This window comes from Oncorhynchus mykiss, chromosome 17, assembly GCF_057628025.1.
Source record: "Oncorhynchus mykiss isolate SJ-2025 chromosome 17, ASM5762802v1, whole genome shotgun sequence".
Lineage (NCBI taxonomy): Eukaryota > Metazoa > Chordata > Actinopteri > Salmoniformes > Salmonidae > Oncorhynchus > Oncorhynchus mykiss.
In genome coordinates, this window is record NC_143038.1 from 24,147,118 (window position 1) to 24,167,170 (window position 20,053).

Here is a 20,053-nt window from a genome sequence, read left to right on the forward strand (position 1 = left end):
ACTAGATGTCAACAGTCTTTAGAAAGAGTTTCGGGCTGGTTTTTGGAAAAATGAGGTAGAAGTTGTATTTTTTTTAACCTCTTGAAACTCTGGGGCAGTATTTCATTTTTGGATAAAAAAACGTTCCCGTTTTAAGCGGGATATTTTGTCACGACAAGATGCTCGACTATGCATATAATTGACAGCTTTGGATAGAAATCACTAACGTTTCCAAACCTGCAAAGATATTGTCTGTGAGTGCAACAGAACTGATGTTACAGGTGAAACCCAGATAAAAATCCAATCAGGAAGTGCCCCATATTTTGAAAGCGCTGCATGCCAATGACTCCTTATATGGCTGTGAATGGGCTACGAATGAGCTTACGTTTTCTACATATTCCCCAAGGTGTCTACAGCATTGTGACGTCTTTTTACGCATTTATGTTGAAGAATAGCCGTAAGGGACCACATTGAGCAAGTGGTCACATGATGGCTACCGCAGAAAATCTTGCGTAAAGTACAGAAGTAGCCATTATTCCAATCACTTCTAATGAGAAACCAATTGTCCCGGTGGATATATTATCGAATAGATATGTGAAAAACACCTTGAGGATTGATTCTAAACAACGTTTGCCATGTTTCTGTCGATATTATGGAGCTATTTTGGCGTTGTAGTGACCGCATTTTCCAGTCGATTTCTCAGCCAAACGTGAAGAACAAACGGGAGCTATTTCGCCTACAAAAATAATATTTTTTGGAAAAAAGGAACATTTGCTATCTAACTGGGAGTCTCGTGAGTGAAAACATCCGAAGTTAATAGGTAAATTATTTCATTTGATTGCTTTTCTTATTTTCGTGAAAATGTTGCCTGCTGCTAGCAGGGCATAATGCTATGCTAGGCTATGATACACAAATGCTTGTCTAGCGTTGGCTGTAAAGCATATTTTGAAAATCTGAGATGACAGGGTGATTAACAAAAGGCTAAGCTGTGTCTCAATATATTTCATTTGTGATTTTCATGAATAGGAATATTTTCTAGGGATATTTATGTCCGCTGCGTTATGCTAATTAGTTTCAGGCGATGATTACGCACCCGGATCCGGGAAGGGTAGTATCAAGAAGTTAACAACAAGTTAAGCTTTATTTTGTTGTATTTCACTTGTGATTTCATGAAAGTTTCATATTAATAGTAATTTGGCGCTCTGCCATTTCACCGGATGCTATCGAGGTGTCCCGCTAGTGGCAGGATTTTGATTTGTGACTGAAAATGGGAGAGTGGACTCACTCTTTCACATTTTATTCACAACATTATTTAGCGAGATGACATTAGCAAAGATGTGGCGAACACAGACAAGACAGAGGGCATTTTTTTAGCAGCATGTGGCAATTTAATTAGAAAAATCTATATTTTATGAATAATCAGGAAAAAACATCTGTTCAGTTAGTTTGCGGAGATAGTGCCATAAATTAGCCTCATCCCTGTTGATTTTCAGCTATATGTTTAGGAATTTAACTGGCTTCAGGTTTCTACCTTCTCAAAGTGCTGTTGCAGGTTGCTCTCCACCTGCATGCGGGCTGATAGCTGGCAGGCCCGGGGTTCTGGTGCAGCCTTCCTGGGTGTCCCGATCTCCTCATCGGCATCCGCCCCCAGGAACACCCTCTCGTCAAAGTCCCCCACAGTCAGCACATACTCCTCATACTCCCGGTTTATCGCTTTACTGGGTGGCACACACACACACACGTTATCAGACCATAAGCAAGCAATGTTAAACACAAGAAGCTTCAAACGTGACCGAGATTGAAAACATTCTAGGCACCTCTACAAATGACAGATTAGGATACAATAACAAACTTACTTGTTATCTATGAAATTTGGTGTGTCCAGAAGATCAGTGAGCAGCTCCTCATTCCCTTTAAGTATCTGGAGAAGACAATGAATGAGTCAACACACTGGGCCCTGGGGGCTTAACAGTTCCCTCGCAGGGATCAAACGAGACTGATGCACTTTCCCATATTTTCAAGGATCATTTTATTCTAGTCCAGACAAAAAGATGTTCCAACTACTATCTCCCACAGGATTTACTATATTCAAAATTAATTATGCCGGCATCTGTATTTATGAGCTGTGGATAGGGGAATCCTCCCACAGAAGGACTGACAGAAGAAGAGAAATTACCTTGGCTGGGGGGGGGGGGCATGTGTCTGAACATTTTATGTGTAGGGGTTTGTGGTTGGATTATGGAATGTGTACATTACTGAGCTTTTGTGTGTGTGTGGGGCATGGTCGTTTTAACCCACCACAGTACTCCTCCAGATAGCAGGTTGTCATTGTTTTAATGAGGGGTCTCACCTGCCGCTCAAAGAGCCTTTTAATGTAGGGCTTGAAGTAGTGCTCCTTGATGCCCTTGGCCTCCACCACCAAGCCGTCGTGTAGCTCACACAGCCGATCGATGACACATGGCGGCTCGTCCGGGGTGTTGTTTTCCAACCTGAAGATGCTGGGCATGCCTGAGGACAAAGGAAGCCAAGGTCAAAGAACATTTTTACATTTTGTTTTGTTTATCTCCACTCTTCAGTATGTTATTGACGCATCACCACTGATTCATCTGCCCCTTTCTCCATTTATCTCATATTCAAAAGTATAATGCTATTTTTCATAATTTAAGTCTGAATGAGTAAGTCAAATAAGTGTCATCAGCTCGCTTCATTTTATTTATTACCTTTTCTAATGTAGCTGTGTTTTGTTATTGGTTGCAAATTACTTACGTAGGGCTGGGCGATAAATCAATATCAATAATTAGAGGTAATTACTTCCCTCAATAACGATAAAAAAGTTCAGATTAATTTTCAATATTGTCGATAAAGAATAATTAGGTACAGCAGTCCATTTTCCCTCTGACGCAGCAGGAACGTGCAGAGAAGTGACAATATGCACGTGGAGAGGTATAGGCACACTAAAAACCACTTAGCACCTTGAAAAATGAGTGATGTAGGCGAAAAGTGGCGGTGATAGCCATGGAGTAGGAGCAGCTTCCAACTCAGAAATTATTGATAAAAAGGGTTCAACTGTTTGTTATTTGTAGGTGGTTTGGTTTTTTGAAGTCCGACAAAGAGCAGAGCAATGTTTGGTGTGACTTGTGCCGTAGACAGGTGGCTACCAAGTCTGGTAATACGACAAACCTTGTTCACCATCTGAAGCAAAATCACTCTTTGGAACATGCTGAAAGTTTGAGTTTGTGCCACGGTATTGATAAACGCCCCTCAAGCACCAGCCAATCTAGGGATGTTCGCCCAAAGCAGTCAACACTGACAGCGTTTATGCCCTACGAGCAAACATCGAAAAGACATCACAAATGCTATTATGCATTGCATTGCCAAGGACATGCTACCAATTAGCACAGCCGAAAAGGAAGGTTTCAAGAGGCTTATCAATTTAATTGACCCCAGGTACGTTCTCTCTGGCCGCAAACATCTCTCTCACTGCCTAAACTCTACGCCGACTGTAGGGAAAAAGTTTAGGAACTGCTTAAAGATTAAGTATTTTGCTACTATTACATATCTGTGGTCTAGTCACACGTCAGAGCCTTATATTAGCCTCACTATCCACTATATTGACAGAGTGGAATCTTCGAAATGCCTTCAAACATCATACTTTCCCGATGACATACGTTAACTTCCGACTTCAACTGTATATCTCTATAGGTGGGAGCTAAGTTGTGTCTTGTCACTGGACAAGACGTGTGAAATGGCTTTCTCCTGCTCCAGTGCTCTTTGCACCATCTTTTGACGTGATCCCCACCTGGTAGGCTGCTCTGTCACCAACTTGTGCTGTTCTAGGGCAACTGCCAGGTATCATCTTCTAGGTTGGAGTCATTAAAACTCGTTTTTCAACCACTCCACAAATTTCTTGTTAACTTCTTATGGCTGGGGGGCAGTATTGAGTAGCTTGGATGAATAAGATGCCCAAAGTAAACGGCCTGCTCCTCAGTCTCAGTTGCTAATATATGCATATTATTATTAGTATTGGATAGAAAACAATCTAAAGTTTCTAAAACTGTTTGAATGATGTCTGTGAGTATAACAGAACTTATTTGGCAGGCAAAATCCTGAGGAGAAATCAAAACAGGAAGTGAGAAATCTGAGCTTTGTATGTATTCACCACAGTTCCCAATGAAATCCCCTTGAGATATTAATGATGTTGCACTGCCTAGGGGTTCCACTAGATGTCAACCAGCAATATAAATTTGAATGAGACTACTGTGTTGTGGGAGTGAATGAGAGCAGAATCTATCAGGTGTCTGGCAGTCAGCCATTTTCTGATCATGCTTATTCCTCATGGTATCCACTTGCGTTCCATTGCTCATGAAGACACAAAGGAATACTCCGGTTGGAACTTTATTGAAGCTATATGTTAAAAACATCCTAATGATTGGTTCTGTACTTAGTTTGAAATGTTTCTTCGACCTGTAATATAACTTTTAAAAGTTTTTGTCCAAAGTAACGCTGACCAGAATGAGCGTTTGGATATGTATACCAAACGCACTAACAAAAGAGGGTATTTGGGCATAAATAACGTACATTATCGAACAAAACAAACATTAATTGTGGACCTGGGATTCCTGGAGTGCTTTCTGATGTAGATCAAAGGTAAGGGAATATTTAGCATGTAATTTCTTGTTTATGTTGACGCCAACATGGCGGCTATTGTGACTAATTATTCTGATCGCCGTCTCAGATTACTGCATGGTTTGCTTATTCCGTAAAGTTTCTTTGAAATCAGACACAGCGGTTGCATTAAGGAGAGGTATATCTGTAATTCCATGTGTATAACTTGTATTATCATCTACATTTATGATGAGTATTTCTGTTGAATGATGTGGCTATGCAAAATCACTGGATGTTTTTGGAACTAGTGAACGTAAAGCGCCAATGTAAACTCATATTTTGATAAATATGAACTTTATCAAACAAAACATACATGTATTGTGTAACATGAGTGTCACCTGATGACGATCATCAAAGGTTAGTGATTAATTTGATCTCTATTTGTGGTTTTTGTGACTCCTCATTGGCTGGAAAAATGGCTGTTTTTCTGTGGCTATGTGGTGACCTAACAATCGTTTGTGGTGCTTTTGCTGTAAAGCATATTTGAAATCGGACACTGTGGTGGGATTAACAACAAGATTAGCTTTAAAATGGTATGAGATACATGTATGTTTGAGGAATTTTAATTATGAGATGTTTGATGTTTTGAAATTGGCGCCCTGCACTTTCACTGGCTGTTGTCATATCACTCCCGTTAATTTCTTGTGACTCCCCATCTCGGGTCCGGGAGCGTAATCATCTCCTGACACTAATTAGCATAACGCAACAGACATAAATCTTCCTAGAAAATCTTCCTATTCATGAAAATCACAAGTGAAATATATTGGAACACAGCTTAGCCTTTTGTTAATCACCCCGTCATCTCAGATTTTCAAAATATGCTTTATAGCAAAAAATAGCTCCGTTTGTTCTTCACGTTTGGCTGAGAAATCGCCAGGAAATTGCAGTCACGAACACGGCGAAATATATTCCAAATTAGCTCCATAATATCGACAGAAACATGGCAAACGTTGTTTATAATCAATCCTCAAGGTGTTTTTCAAATATCTATTCGATAATATATCCGACGGGACAATTAGTTTTTCCAGTAGGACCGATTGGAGTAATGGCTACCTCTGTATTTTACGCGAGAATCACCCTGGGAGCCATCAGGTGACCACTTACGCAATGTTGCCGCCTACAGCTATTCTTCAACATAAATGCTTAAAACTACGTCACAATGCTGTAGACACCTTGGGGAATACGTAGAAAGCGTAAGCTGGTTGATAGCACATTCACAGCTCAATAGGGACTTATTGGAACGCAGCCCTTTCAAAATATGGGGCACTTCCAGATTGGATTTTTCTCAGGCTTTCGCCTGCAACATCAGTTCTGTGATAGTCACATACAATGTCTTTACATTTTTTGAAACGTTAGTGTTTTCTATCCAAAGCTGTCAATTATTTGCATATTCTAACATCTTGTCCTGACAAAATATCCCGTTTAAAACAGGAACGTTTTTTTTTCTCCAAAAATGAAAATACTGCCCCTAGAGTCACACCAGGTTAACGGGATTGCAGCCATAAGAAGTTAACAAACTATAGCTTTGGCAAGTCGGTTGGGACATCTACTTTATGCATGACAGGTCATTTTTACAACAATTGTTTACAGACAGATTAATTCACTTAAATCACAATTGCAGTGGATCAGAAGTTTACATGCACTAAGTTGCCTGTGCCTTTAAACAGCTTGGAAAATTCCAGAAAATGATGTCATGGCGTTAGAAGCTTCTGATAGGCTAATTGACATCATTTGAGTCAATTGGAGGTGTACCTGTGGATATACTTCAAGGCCTACCTTCAAACTCAGTCCCCCTTTGCTTGACATCATGGGAAATCAAAAGTAATCAGCCAAGACATATATATATTTTTTGCCGTCCACAAGTCCGTTTCATCCCTGGGAGCAATTTCCAAACACCTGAAGGTACCACGTTCATCTGTACAAACAATAGTATGCAAATATAAACACCATGGGACCATGCAGCCGTCATACCGCTCAGGAAGGAGGCGCGTTCTGTCTCCCAGAGATGAACGTATCTTGGTGTGAAAAGTGCAAATCAATCCCAGAACAGCAGCAAAGGACCATGTGAAGATGCTGGAGAAAACAGGTACAAAAGTATCCATATCCACAGTAAAAGGAGTTCTATGTCAACATAACCTTGAAAGGCTGCTCAGCAAGGAAGAAGCCACTGCTCCAAAACCGCCATAAAAAAGCCAGACTACGGTTTGCAACTGCACATGGGGACAAATATCATACTTGTTGGAGTAATGTCATCTGGTCTGATGAAACAAAAATAGAACTGTTTGGCCATAATGACCATCGTTATGTTTGGAGGGAAAAGGGGGAGGCTTGCCAGCCGAAGAACACAATCCCAACCGTGAAGCACGGGACTGGTGCACATCATGTTGTGGGGGTGCTTTGCTGCAGGAGGGACTGGTGCACATCACAAAATAGATGGCATCATGAGGGAGGTAAAAATATGGATATATTGAAGCAACATCTCAAGACATCAGTCAGGAAGTTAAAGCTTAGTCGCAAATGGGTCTTCCGAATGGACAATGACCCCAAGCATACTTCCAAAGTTGTGGCAAAATGGCTTAAGGACAACAAAGTCAAGGTATTGGAGTGGCCATCACAAAGCCCTGACCTCAATCCCATCGAAAAGTTGTGGGCAGAACTGAAAAAGCATGTGCGAGCAAGGAGGCCTACAAACCTGACTCAGTTACACCAGCTCTGTCAGGAGGAATGGGCCAAAATTCACCCAACTTATTGTGGGAAGCTTGTGGAAGGCTACCGAAACGTTTGACCCAAGTTAAACAATTTAAAGGCAATGCTACCAAATACTAATTTGAGTGTATGTAAACTTCTGACACACTGGGAATGTGATGAAATTTAAAAAAGCTGAAATAAATCACTACTATTACTCTGATATTTCCAATTCTTTAAATAAAGTGGTGATCCTAATTGACCTAAGACAGGGAATTTTTACTAGGATTACATGTCAGGAATGGTGAAAAACTGAGTTTAAATATATTTGGCTAAGGTATATGTAAACTTCCGACTTTAACTGTAGGTGTTCTTGAGTCCATCAACCAGGCATTGACCCCACTCCTAGAAATCACAAATGCTCTGTCTGGTGAGTCTTCTGTCAGTGTGTCTTACCTGAAGCCAGTACTACACCTATTCAATACAGAGGTCACGAAACCTCTGGGGACATGTCTCCCTGTGCTGGGCTTTCGTTGCTGCTGCTTCACCACAACTGACAGCTAAAAAGAGAAAGTCACTGGGCAGTTCAAAAAAAAAATCCATGCTCCACCACCACAGGTCTTACTGAAATCCATCTGGTAGAAAAGGAACTCAGCTGCTACCTTCTGTCTCCTGATGCTGACAGTGAAATCAATCCACTGGACTGGCGGAAGATCCACCAAAAAAAGCTTCCCAAAGTCAGCCACCTGGCAAAGCGCTACCTGTGCATTCCTGCGACCAGCTCCCCCCCGAGAGTGTGTTTTTAGCACAGGTGACAACAGTGACCTGCCATAGGGCAGATTTAAAGCCAGAAACCAGACAGACTTGTCTTTCTTGCTTGTAACTTTTAAGACAACAACTACCCCAAGTTCAACTGTTATGTGCAATTTGGCTAACAGTTATAATGCATATTTTTTTATTTATTGTTCATAACTTGTAAGGGTTTACAGTTAAATGTTATTTTAGAGTTCTACTTTTGACAATAAGAAACATTAAAGCCTTTGGTTTGTTCAGGCATTCTTGAGTCTGAAGCGGATATGCACCTTTTAAACATTATTTGATTAATATCGTGATAATTATCATTATCGAATGAAAAATGTTAAAAAATATATTTAGTGATAATTTATTTGCCATTTCGTCCAGCCCTACTTTTACATCAATTACAGCTTGCTACCTTTGAAAAGTGGGTTGACAAGGTCTTTCCTGTTGGAGCATAGCAGGGCATTTCCAAACACCAAGTCCAAGCAGCAGAGCAGGAGGTGGTATGAGTTCACCAAGTCATCGCCAATCATACGGAAATTTCCTACAATCACAATCGGGGAGTAGATTATGTCACTAATAGGTGGGACTGAATGCATTGTGTTAAATTACACATAATTTCCCACATTGGTTAAAACATGCTAAAGAAAACAGATTACATTTCCTAGCTTACCTTTAGTGTACACAAACAGGGTCCAGCAGAATTTGAATACATCGCTGACGTGACAGGGCAGGCGCCTAACATAGTGAGAGGGGAGATAGGGTTTCCGTTATGGGATGTCATAAGTAGCATTTCATGCAATCGTCTGAAACATGCAATTAATATTTCAAAGGTGATGAGATCTTTGGTAAAGAGAGTGACAGACAGCGAGCGCCAGACCGACAGAGGCAGCGAGCGAACGCCCAACCGACAGAGACAGTGAGCGCCCGCCCGACAGAGACAGCCAGCGAGCGAGCGTCCGACCGACAGAGAGCGCTGGCCCGACAGAGACAGCCAGCGAGCGAGCGCCCGCCCGACCGACAGAGACAGCCAGCGAGCGCCCGCCCGACCGACAGAGACAGCCAGCGAGCGAGCGCCCGACCGACAGAGACAGCCAGCCAGCGAGCGCCCGACCGACAGAGACAGCCAGCCAGCGAGCGTCCGACCGACAGAGAGCGCTGGCCCGACAGAGACAGCCAGCGAGCGAGCGCCCGCCCGACCGACAGAGACAGCCAGCGAGCGCCCGCCCGACCGACAGAGACAGCCAGCGAGCGAGCGCCCGACCGACAGAGACAGCCAGCCAGCGAGCGCCCGACCGACAGAGACAGCCAGCCAGCGAGCGAGCGCACGACCGACAGAGACAACCAGCCAGCGAGCGAGACAGCCAGCCAGCCCGACCGACAGAGACAGCCAGAGAACGAGCGAGCGAGCGCCCGACCGAAAGAGACAGCGAGCAAGCGAGCGCCCGACCGACCGACAGAGAGAGAGAGCCAGCGAGCGAGCGCCCGACTGACAGAGACAGCCAGCGAACGAGCGAGCGAGCGCCCGCCCGACCGACAGACAGAGACAGCCAGCGCCCGACCGACAGAGACAGCGAGCGAGCGAGCGCCCGCCCGACCGACAGAGAGAGAGCCAGCGAGCGAGCGCCCGCCCGACAGAGACAGCCAGCGAACGAGCGAGCGCACGACCGACAGAGACAGCCAGCGAGCGCCCACCTGACAGACAGCGAGCCCGCCCGACCGACAGAGACTGCCAGCCAGCGAGCGCCCGACCGACAGAGACAGCCAGCGAGCGAGCGAGCGCCCGACCGACAGAGACAGCCAGCCCGACAGAGACAGCCAGCGAACGAGCGAGCGCCCGACCGACAGAGACAGCCAGCGAGCGCCCGACCGAAAGAGACAGCCAGCGAGCATGCGAGCGCCCGCCCGACCGACAGAGACAGCCAGCGAGATCCCGCCCGATCGACAGAGACAGCGAGCGAGCGCCCGACCGACAGACAGCCAGCGAGCGGGCGTCCGACTGACAGAGACAGCCAGCGAACGAGCGAGCGAGCGCCCGACCGAGACAGCCAGCGAGCGCCCGCCCGCCCGACTGACAGAGACAGCCAGCCAGCGAGCGAGCGCCCGACCGACAGACAGAGACAGCCAGCCAGCCAGCCAGCCAGCCAGCGAGCGCCCGCCCGACAGAGACTGCCAGCCAGCGAGCGAGCGCACGACCGACAGAGACAACCAGCCAGCGAGCGAGCACCCGCCCGACCGACAGAGACAGCCAGCGAGCGAGCGCCCGCCCGACCGACAGAGACAGCCAGCGAGCGAGCGCCCGCCCGACTGAATGAGACAGCCAGCCAGTGAGCGCCCGCCCGACAGAGACAGCCAGCGAGCGAGCGCCCGCTCGACAGAGACAGCCAGCCAGCGAGCGCCCGCCCGCCCGACAGAGACAGCCAGCCAGCGAGCGCCCGCCCGCCCGACAGAGACAGCCAGCGAGCAAGCGAGCGCCCGACCGACAGAGACAGCCAGCGAGCGCCCAACCGACAGAGACAGCCAGCGAGCAAGCGAGCGCCCGCCCGACCGACAGAGACAGCCAGCGAGATCCCGCCCGATAGACAGAGACAGCGAGCGAGCGCCCGACCGACAGAGACAGCCAGCGAGCGCCCAACCGACAGAGACAGCCAGCGAGCAAGCGAGCGCCCGCCCGACCGACAGAGACAGCCAGCGAGATCCCGCCCGATCGACAGAGACAGCGAGCGAGCGCCCGACCGACAGACAGAGAGAGACAGCCAGCGAGCGAGCGCCCGCCTGACTGACAGAGACAGCCAGCGAACGAGCGAGCGCCCGACCGACAAAGACAGCCAGCGAGCGTCCGACCGACAGAGACAGCGAGCGAGCGCCCGACCGACAGAGACAGCCAGCGACCGACAGAGACAGCCAGCGAGCGACCGACAGAGACAGCCAGCGAGCGAGCGAGCGCCCGACAGAGACAGCGAGCGAGCGCCCGACAGAGACAGCGAGCGAGCGCCCGACAGAGACAGCGAGCGAGCGCCCGACAGAGACAGCGAGCGAGCGCCCGACAGAGACAGCGAGCGAGCGCCCGACAGAGACAGCGAGCGAGCGCCCGACCGACAGAGACAGCGAGCGCCTGCCCGACAGAGACAGCGAGCGCCCGCCAGACCGACAGAGACAGCCAGCCAGCGAGCGAGCGCCCGCCCGACAGAGACAGAGAGCGCCTGCCCGACAGAGACAACGAGCGCCCGCCAGACCGACAGAGACAGCCAGCCAGCGAGCGAGCGCCCGACCGACAGACAGAGACAGCCAGCCAGCCAGCGAGCGAGCGCCCGCCCGACCGACCGAGACTGCCAGCCAGCAAGCGAGCGAGCGCCCGACCGACCGACAGACAGAGACAGCCAGCCAGCGAGTGCCCGACCGACCGACAGAGACAGCCAGCCCGACCGACAGAGACAGCCAGCGAACGAGCGAGCGCCCGACCGACAGAGACAGCCAGCGAACGAGCGAGCGCCCGACCGACAGAGACAGCCAGCGAGATCCCGCCCGATCGACAGAGACAGCCAGCGAGCGCCCGCCCGACCGACAGAGAGAGACAGAAAGCGAGCGAGCGCCCGCCCGACTGACAGACAGCCAGCGAACGATCGAGCAAGCGCCCGACCGACAGAGACAGCCAGCGAGCGAGCGCCCGCCCGACAGAGACAGCCAGCGAGCGCCCGCCCGACAGAGACAGCGAGGGCCCGCACGACCGACAGAGACAGCCAGCGAGCGAGCGCCCGACCAACAGAGACAGCGAGCGAGCGCCCGCCAGACCGACAGAGACAGCCAGCGAGCGAGCGAGCGCCCGCCCGCCCGACAGACAGACAGACACAGCCAGCCAGCGAGCGAGCGCCCGCCCGAGACAGCCAGCGAGCGAGCGCCCGCCCGACCGACAGAGACAGCCAGCGAGCGAGCGAGCGCCCGCCCGACAGAGACAGCCAGCGAGCGAGCGAGCGCCCGACCGACAGAGACAGCCAGCGAGCGAGCGCCCGCCCGACCGACAGAGACAGCCAGCGAGCGCCCGACCGACAGAGACAGCGAGCGAGCGCCCGACCGACAGAGACAGCCAGCGAGCGAGCGAGCGCCCGACAGAGACAGCGAGTGAGCGCCCGACAGAGACAGCGAGCGAGCGCCCGACAGAGACAGCGAGCGCCCGACAGAGACAGCGAGCGAGCGCCCGACAGAGACAGCGAGCGAGCGCCCGACCGACAGAGCCAGCCAGCCAGCGAGCGAGCGCCCGCCCGACAGAGACAGCCAGCGAGCGCCCGCCCGACAGAGACAACGAGCGCCCGCCCGACCGACAGAGACAGCCAGCCAGCGAGCGAGCGCCCGACCGACAGAGCCAGCCAGCCAGCGAGCGAGCGCCCGCCCGACAGAGACAGCCAGCGCCCGCCCGACCGACAGAGACAGCCAGCCAGCCAGCCAGCGAGCGAGCGCCCGCCAGAGACAGCCAGCCAGCGAGCTCCCGCCCGACAGAGACTGCCAGCCAGCAAGCGAGCGAGCGCCCGACCGACCGACCGACAGACAGACAGACAGACAGAGACAGCCAGCGAGCGCCCGACCGACCGACAGAGACAGCCAGCCCGACCGACAGAGACAGCCAGCGAACGAGCGAGCGCCCGACCGACAGAGACAGCGAGATCCCGCCCGATCGACAGAGACAGCCAGCGAGCGCCCGCCCGACCGACAGAGAGAGACAGAAAGCGAGCGCCCGCCCGACTGACAGACAGCCAGCGAACGATCGAGCGAGCGCCCGACCGACAGAGACAGCCAGCGAGCGAGCGCCCGCCCGACAGAGACAGCGAGGGCCCGCCCGACCGACAGAGACAGTCAGCGAGCGAGCGCCCGACCGACAGAGACAGCGAGCGAGCGCCCGCCAGACCGACAGAGACAGCCAGCCAGCGAGCGAGCGCCCGCCCGACAGAGACAGCCAGCGAGCGCCCAACCGACAGAGACAGCCAGCGAGCGAGCGCCCGCCCGACCGAGACAGCCAGCGAGCGCCCGCCCGACAGAGACAGCGAGGGAGCGCCCGCCAGACCGACAGAGACAGCAAGCCAGCGAGCGCCCGACCGACAGAGACAGCGAGCGAGCGCCCGCCAGACCGACAGAGACAGCAAGCCAGCGAGCGAGCGAGCGCCCGACCGAGACAGCCAGCGAGCGAGCGCCCGCCCGACCGACCGACCGAGACAGCCAGCGAGCGCCCGACAGAGACAGCCAGCGAGCGAGCGAGCGCCCGCCCGGCAGAGACAGCCAGCGAGCGAGCGAGCGCCCGACCGACAGAGACAGCCAGCGAGCGAGCGCCCGCCCGACCGACAGAGACAGCCAGCGAGCGCCCGAGCGACAGAGACAGCGAGCGAGCGCCCGACCGACAGAGACAGCCAGCGAGCGAGCGAGCGACCGACAGAGACAGCCAGCGAGCGAGCGAGCGCCCGACAGAGACAGCCAGCGAGCGCCCGCCCGACAGAGACAGCGAGGGCCCGCCCGACCGACAGAGACAGCGAGCGAGCGCCCGCCAGACCGACAGAGACAGCCAGCGAGCGAGCGAGCGCCCGCCCGACCGACAGAGACAGCCAGCCAGCGAGCGTCCGACCGACAGAGACAGCCAGCCAGCGAGCGAGCGCCCGCCCGCCCGCCCGACAGAGAGCGAGCGCCCGACAGAGACAGCGAGCGAGCGCCCGACAGAGACAGCGAGCGAGCGCCCGACAGAGACAGCGAGCGAGCGCCCGACAGAGACAGCGAGCGAGCGCCCGAGCGCCCGACAGAGACAGCGAGCGAGCGCCCGACAGAGACAGCGAGCGAGCGCCCGACAGAGACAGCGAGCGAGCGCCCCCCCGACCGACAGAGACAGCCAGCGAGCGAGCGCCCGACCGACAGAGACAGCCAGCGAGCGAGCGCCCGAGCGAGACAGCGAGCGAGCGCCCGACAAAGACAGCGAGCGAGCGCCCGAGCGAGACAGCGAGCGCCCGACAAAGACAGCGAGCGAGCGAGCGCCCGCCAGCGAGCTCGGGCGCTCGCTGTCTGGCTGTCTCTGTCGGGCGCTCGCTCGCTGGCTGGCTGTCTCTGTCGGGCGCTCGCTCGCTGGCTGGCTGTCTCTGTCGGGCGCTCGCTGGCTGTCTCTGTCGGGCGCTCGCTCGCTGGCTGGCTGTCTCTGTCGGGCGCTCGCTCGCTGGCTGGCTGTCTCTGTCGGGCGCTCGCTCGCTGGCTGGCTGTCTCTGTCGGGCGCTCGCTCGCTGGCTGGCTGTCTCTGTCGGGCGCTCGCTCGCTGGCTGGCTGTCTCTGTCGGGCGCTCGCTCGCTGGCTGGCTGTCTCTGTCGGGCGCTCGCTCGCTGGCTGGCTGTCTCTGTCGGGCGCTCGCTCGCTGGCTGGCTGTCTCTGTCGGGCGCTCGCTCGCTGGCTGGCTGTCTCTGTCGGGCGCTCGCTCGCTGGCTGGCTGTCTCTGTCGGGCGCTCGCTCGCTGGCTGGCTGTCTCTGTCGGGTGCTCGCTCGCTGGCTGGCTGTCTCTGTCGGGCGCTCGCTCGCTGGCTGTCTCTGTCGGGCGCTCGCTCGCTGGCTGTCTCTGTCGGGCGCTCGCTCGCTGGCTGTCTCTGTCGGGCGCTCGCTCGCTGGCTGTCTCTGTCGGGCGCTCGCTCGCTGGCTGTCTCTGTCGGGCGCTCGCTCGCTGGCTGTCTCTGTAAAAGCAACACACCATCCCCACTGTCAAACATGGTGGTGGCAGCATCATGGTTTGGGCCTGCTTTTCTTCAGCAGGGACAGGGAAGATGGTTAAAATTGATGGAAAGATGGATGGAGCCAAATACAGGACCATTCTGGAAGAAAACCTGATGGAGTCTGCAAAAGACCTGAGACTGGGACGGAGATTTGTCTTCCAACAAGACAATGATCCAAAACATAAAGCAAAATCTACAATGGAATGGTTCAAAAATAAACATATCCAGGTGTTAGAATGGCCAAGTCAAAGTCCAGACCTGAATCCAATCGAGAATCTGTGGAGAGAACTGAAAACTGCTGTTCACAAATGCTCTCCATCCAACCTCACTGAGCTCGAGCTGTTTTGCAAGGAGGAATGGGAAAAAATTTCAGTCTCTCGATGTGCAAAACTGATAGAGACATACCCCAAGCGACTTACAGCTGTAATCGCAGCAAAAGGTGGCGCTACAAAGTATTAACTTAAGGGGGCTGAATAATTTTGCACGCCCAATTTTTCAGTTTTTGATTTGTTAAAAAAGTTTGAAATATCCAATAAATGTCGTTCCACTTCATGATTGTGTCCCACTTGTTGTTGATTCTTCACAAAAAAATACAGTTTTATATCTTTATGTTTGAAGCCTGAAATGTGGCAAAAGGTCGCAAAGTTCAAGGGGGCCGAATACTTTCGCAAGGCACTGTATAACAAACTCTGAACACCGTGACAACACAATGGATGCAGAGGACGTGACAAACTCGAAAAGGGAAATGGTTGCTTAGGAGGTAAAGGGAAAGTCAGATGTTTGGATTAAATTTGACTCGTGGAAAATACTGGCTGCGTGCATATTGTGTGTGCCAAACAGGTGCTGTATAGATTGCAACAATGTTTCTGACTGTTTGGAACAATGTAAACACTACTAAATAAATTAGAAGTGTACCAGAGAGTCTGTTGTACTACAGCAAACACTAAAAACGGTCACATTCATTTGTGAATGCAATTTCCCAAAATGGAACAGTTTATTTAAGCTAATTATTTAAGGCTTGCTTTATTTTAGAACTAAAATAAAAGGGAGGCAGACAGACAGAGAGACAGGGAGATAGAAGGACAGACGGAGGCAGAAAAAGGAAATGGGGCTAGAGAGGGAGCGAAGTGTAGGCCTATACCTGTGTTTTCTGCTTCTAGGCTGTCGTGGGGGCTCCCCTTGAGGATCCTGGAACATGTCCATGAATATGGGCTCAAACTTCCGAAAGATCACAGTTGACACTTCAAAGGTTCTCTCCAGGCGGCCCATGCGATTCCGAAATTCCTGAGATAAGTTGGACATATCCGACCATTTCTTCATCTTGTTGAAGAACTGAATCAAACTGAAACCAATGTATGAAAATAAATTACATTAACTTACGAGTTATGGAAAGAATCACAGTGCACATAAGTGCCATCAAAGTATTCATACCCTTGACTTATTACACATTTTGTTGTGTTAAAGCCTGAATTAAAAATGGATTACATTGGGGGGGGGTTTCTCACCCATCTAAACACAATAACCCATAATGACCAAGTGAAAACATGTTTTTAAAATGTTTGCAAATTTATTGAAAATGAAATATCCCATTAGATACGGATTCAATACTGGTTAGAATCACCTTTGGCAGTGATTACAGCTGTGAGTCTTTCTAAGTAAGTCCCTAAAAAGCTTTTCACACATGGATTGTACTGTTAGGTTCTAATTTTTCAGAGTAAACAACCTCACAGACACTCGATATGCTTAACCAAGTTTAATTCTTCCCAAAGGGTCGACACACCTGTATTCAGACAAAAAATAAAATAATTTCACACAATATATATACACTAATATTTAACCCTTTATTATTCTCCTCCTCCACCACAACTGAACAGCCAATCTCTGCTGCTAGACAGAACCTTAGTGATACCCGTTCTTCCTCACTTCATCTAACCTGACCTATAACCCAAAGTACTCACTCCTCCCCAACTCAAGGCTGTCATGGTTATTGATACCAGACTCTCTCTCTTCTCCTCCCAGAGGATCCCTGATGGATAACAAAAAAAATATCCTGACAATGTAAACGTTATACATTACTCTCTCTCCCTCAGTGACATTGTTAGTTTCTAAGATCTCCACCCGTCTCCCCTTATCAAATGCCTGCCACATGTACTCGCTTCCCTGCACTCAACACATTCCTAGCTTAGTTGCACACACAGTATATACTTTCCTCCAATACCCTTAACCTCTGGTGTAGACCCTCTAAACCTAAGCTCTCCATCAGTGACATGACTAAGTATATCTTAATATTCTCAGAACCCAACAGTACAAAATGTCCATTATTTTCTAAATTCAAGCCCTTCAAATTGCTTGATGATCCTCGCTAGACAACAATTTAAGTCTTGACAGATTTAAGCAAATTTAAGTCAAAACTAACTCGGCCACTCGGGAACATTCATTGTCTTCTTGGTAAGCAACTCCAGTGTAGATTTGGCCTTGTGTTTTAGGTTATTGTCCTGCTGAAAAGTGAATTAAATCGCCCAGTGCCTGGTGGAAAGCAGACAACCAGGTTATCCTCTAGGATTTTGACTGTGCTTAGTTCCGTTCAGTTTATTTATTCTCCTGAAACTCCCCGGTCCTTAACGATTACTAGTATACCCATTACATGATTTAGCCACCACTATGATTGAAAATATGGAGAGTGGTACTCAGTCATGTGTTGTATTAAATTTGACCCAAACATAACACTATGTAATCAGGATTTAAAAAAGGTAATTGCTTACCCACATGTTTTGCAGTATTACTTTAGTGAGTTGATGCAAACAGGATGCAAGTTCTAGAATTGTTGTATTATGTATTTTGGATTAACTACAAAGTTTTCCTATCACGGCCATAAAACTCTTAACTGTTTCAAAATCACCATTGGCCTCGTGGTGAAATCCACGAGCGGTTTCCTTCATCTCCGTCAACCTGAGTTAGGAAGGATGCCTGTATCTCTGTAGTGATTGGGTGTATTGATACGCCATCCAAAGTGCAATTAATAACTTCACCATGCTCTAAAGGATATTTAAAGGTCAGCTTTTTAAAAACCAATAGGTGTCATTATTTGCGAGGCATTGGAAAACCTCCCTGGTCTTTGTGGTTGAATCGGTGTTTGAAATTCCCTGCTCGGCTGAGGGACCTTACAAATAATTGTGTGCACGGTACAAAGACATACAAAAAGTCCATGCAACATATGACTTGTTAAGCAAATATTGATTCCTGAAGTTATTTTGGCTTGCCATAACAAAAATGGGTTGACTCAATACATGTTTTATTAGTTTGGAAAAAGTAAAAGGTGTGAATACTTTCTGAAGGCACTGTAAATTGTGGGAGGTTTGGGGACCAAGCCTCTTATCACTGACCTCAGTTTTGACGTCCTGAGTATTCGAGTCAGGGACACACAGTTGCCTTCCATCACCCCCTTACCCACAGTGGGTGTGGAGCCCTTTCTGCAGGCTGCATAGAGAGAGCAGGCTAGCCAATGAACTACTTCCCCCTGAAAGAAAGACAAGTCAGAAGTGTATGGAAAACGACAGTAAGTCACAGTGCTTTATGCTATACCGTATATCGGGGTATTTCGAAACACAGACGGTATGATTTTCAATACGGTAAAAAAAAAGTATGAATATACACAAATTTGGAGGGTTGGGGGCAACCCCAGCCAGAAGGGTCTGCAGGGGTGAGTGCTACACCACTACTTATAACTATTTTAACCCTTCTACAAGTTCAGCAGCCCCGCAGAAATCAAATTAACATTTTAAAAAATCCCCATCAATCTGTCTATTTAAGCTAGCGATATATTTATTTTTTGCATGGGCTGTCTCAATCCACCATATCCGCTGATATCACCCTTACGATTCTACGGTGAAAGGTGGCAGAGCTACAGCGGTGTTTGTCAGACCATGAGACATTCCCCCACCAACAAAAAAAAAAGAAAGAAATGGTCTTCTCACAATAAGAGCTGTGGCGTGCAAACAGTTTGGCCTAGAAACTATTATGACCCTTATGTGGAAAGATGACACGAACAGGAAGGCATTCTCTGTTTTGCTCTACTACTCCCAAAATCACCACGGGACTCGTCTGAAGTCGGTACAGCATCTTCTGACAACTTTGGTCTGTAGCTTCCGAACAGTTGGGTAATTTCAGTGTGCTGACCACTCTGTGGAAAGGTGAGTTTCAAACACGTTTTGTTCTAGGACGCCCACAAGCCTCCCCTGAAGGGCCCCGGGACCAGTTTTAAAAAAGTGAAGTATATATGGATCGAATCCCCGGACGCCGATGATGTGGATGTCAATTAACTTATGGCTGCCATCCCGTTAACGGGATAATTGTCATCAACAACCGCTGAATTGCATAGCTCCACATTCAATTAATATTACAAAAAATATTTATATTCATGAAATCACAAGTGCAATATAGCAAAACACAGCTTAGCCTATTGTTAATCCACCTGTAGTGTCAGATTTTGAAAATATGCTTTACAGCGAAAGCAATCCAAGCGTTTGTGTAAGTTTATCGATCGCTCGACAAAACATTATGTACACCTAGCATCAAGTAGCTTGGTCACGAAAATCAGAAAAGCAATCAAATTAATCGTTTACCTTTGATGATCTTCTGATGTTTTCACTCACGAGAGTTACACAATAAATGTTCCTTTTGTTCCATAAAGATTACTTTTATATCCAAAATACCTCCGTTTGTTTGGCGCGTTATGTTCAGAAATCCACAGGAAAGCGCAGTCACGACAACGCAGACAAATTCCAAATAGTATCCGTAATGTCCACAGAAACATGTCAAACGTTTTTTTATAATCATTCCTCAGGTTGTTTTTAAAATATATAATCGATAATATAATCAACCGCAACTGTATTTTTCAGTCGGAGAGGGAAAGGCAATGGCTGCCCAAATTCAGTTATGCATACAAAACGCTGCTGGCACCTGGCCATACAATGACGCAATGTTATCTTTCTTGCTCATTTTTTTTAATAAAAGCCTGAAACTATGTCTAAAGACTGTTGAGACCTTGAGGAAGCGATAGGAAAAGGAATCTGGTTGATACCCTTTTAAATGGAGCAAAGGAAGGCTATGGAACATGGAGTTTTCAAAATAGAAGCCACTTCCTGGTTTGATTTTCCTCAGGGTTTCGCCTGCAATATCAGTTCTGTTATACTCAGACAATA

The 20,053-nt window shown here is 49.4% G+C and overlaps 1 protein-coding gene across 4 annotated transcripts in view; it reads right to left on the reverse strand.

Moving 5' to 3' along the window:
* Nucleotides 1-20,053, reverse strand: part of rbl1 (retinoblastoma-like 1 (p107)) — a 53,538-nt gene that overhangs the window by 18,523 nt on the left and 14,962 nt on the right. For 3 of the 4 annotated variants that reach the window (XM_021568398.3, XM_021568397.3, XM_090205093.1), the window contains exons 2-8: nt 18,236-18,369; nt 15,994-16,194; nt 8,801-8,865; nt 8,543-8,671; nt 2,330-2,487; nt 1,836-1,900; nt 1,511-1,697 (exon numbers count right to left, since the gene is read on the reverse strand). In XM_021568398.3, the coding sequence (XP_021424073.3) occupies nt 1,511-1,697; nt 1,836-1,900; nt 2,330-2,487; nt 8,543-8,671; nt 8,801-8,865; nt 15,994-16,194; nt 18,236-18,369 (939 nt within the window). The remainder of the gene's footprint in view (nt 1-1,510; nt 1,698-1,835; nt 1,901-2,329; nt 2,488-8,542; nt 8,672-8,800; nt 8,866-15,993; nt 16,195-18,235; nt 18,370-20,053) is intronic. The other variant, XM_021568399.3, reaches the window with a different exon arrangement.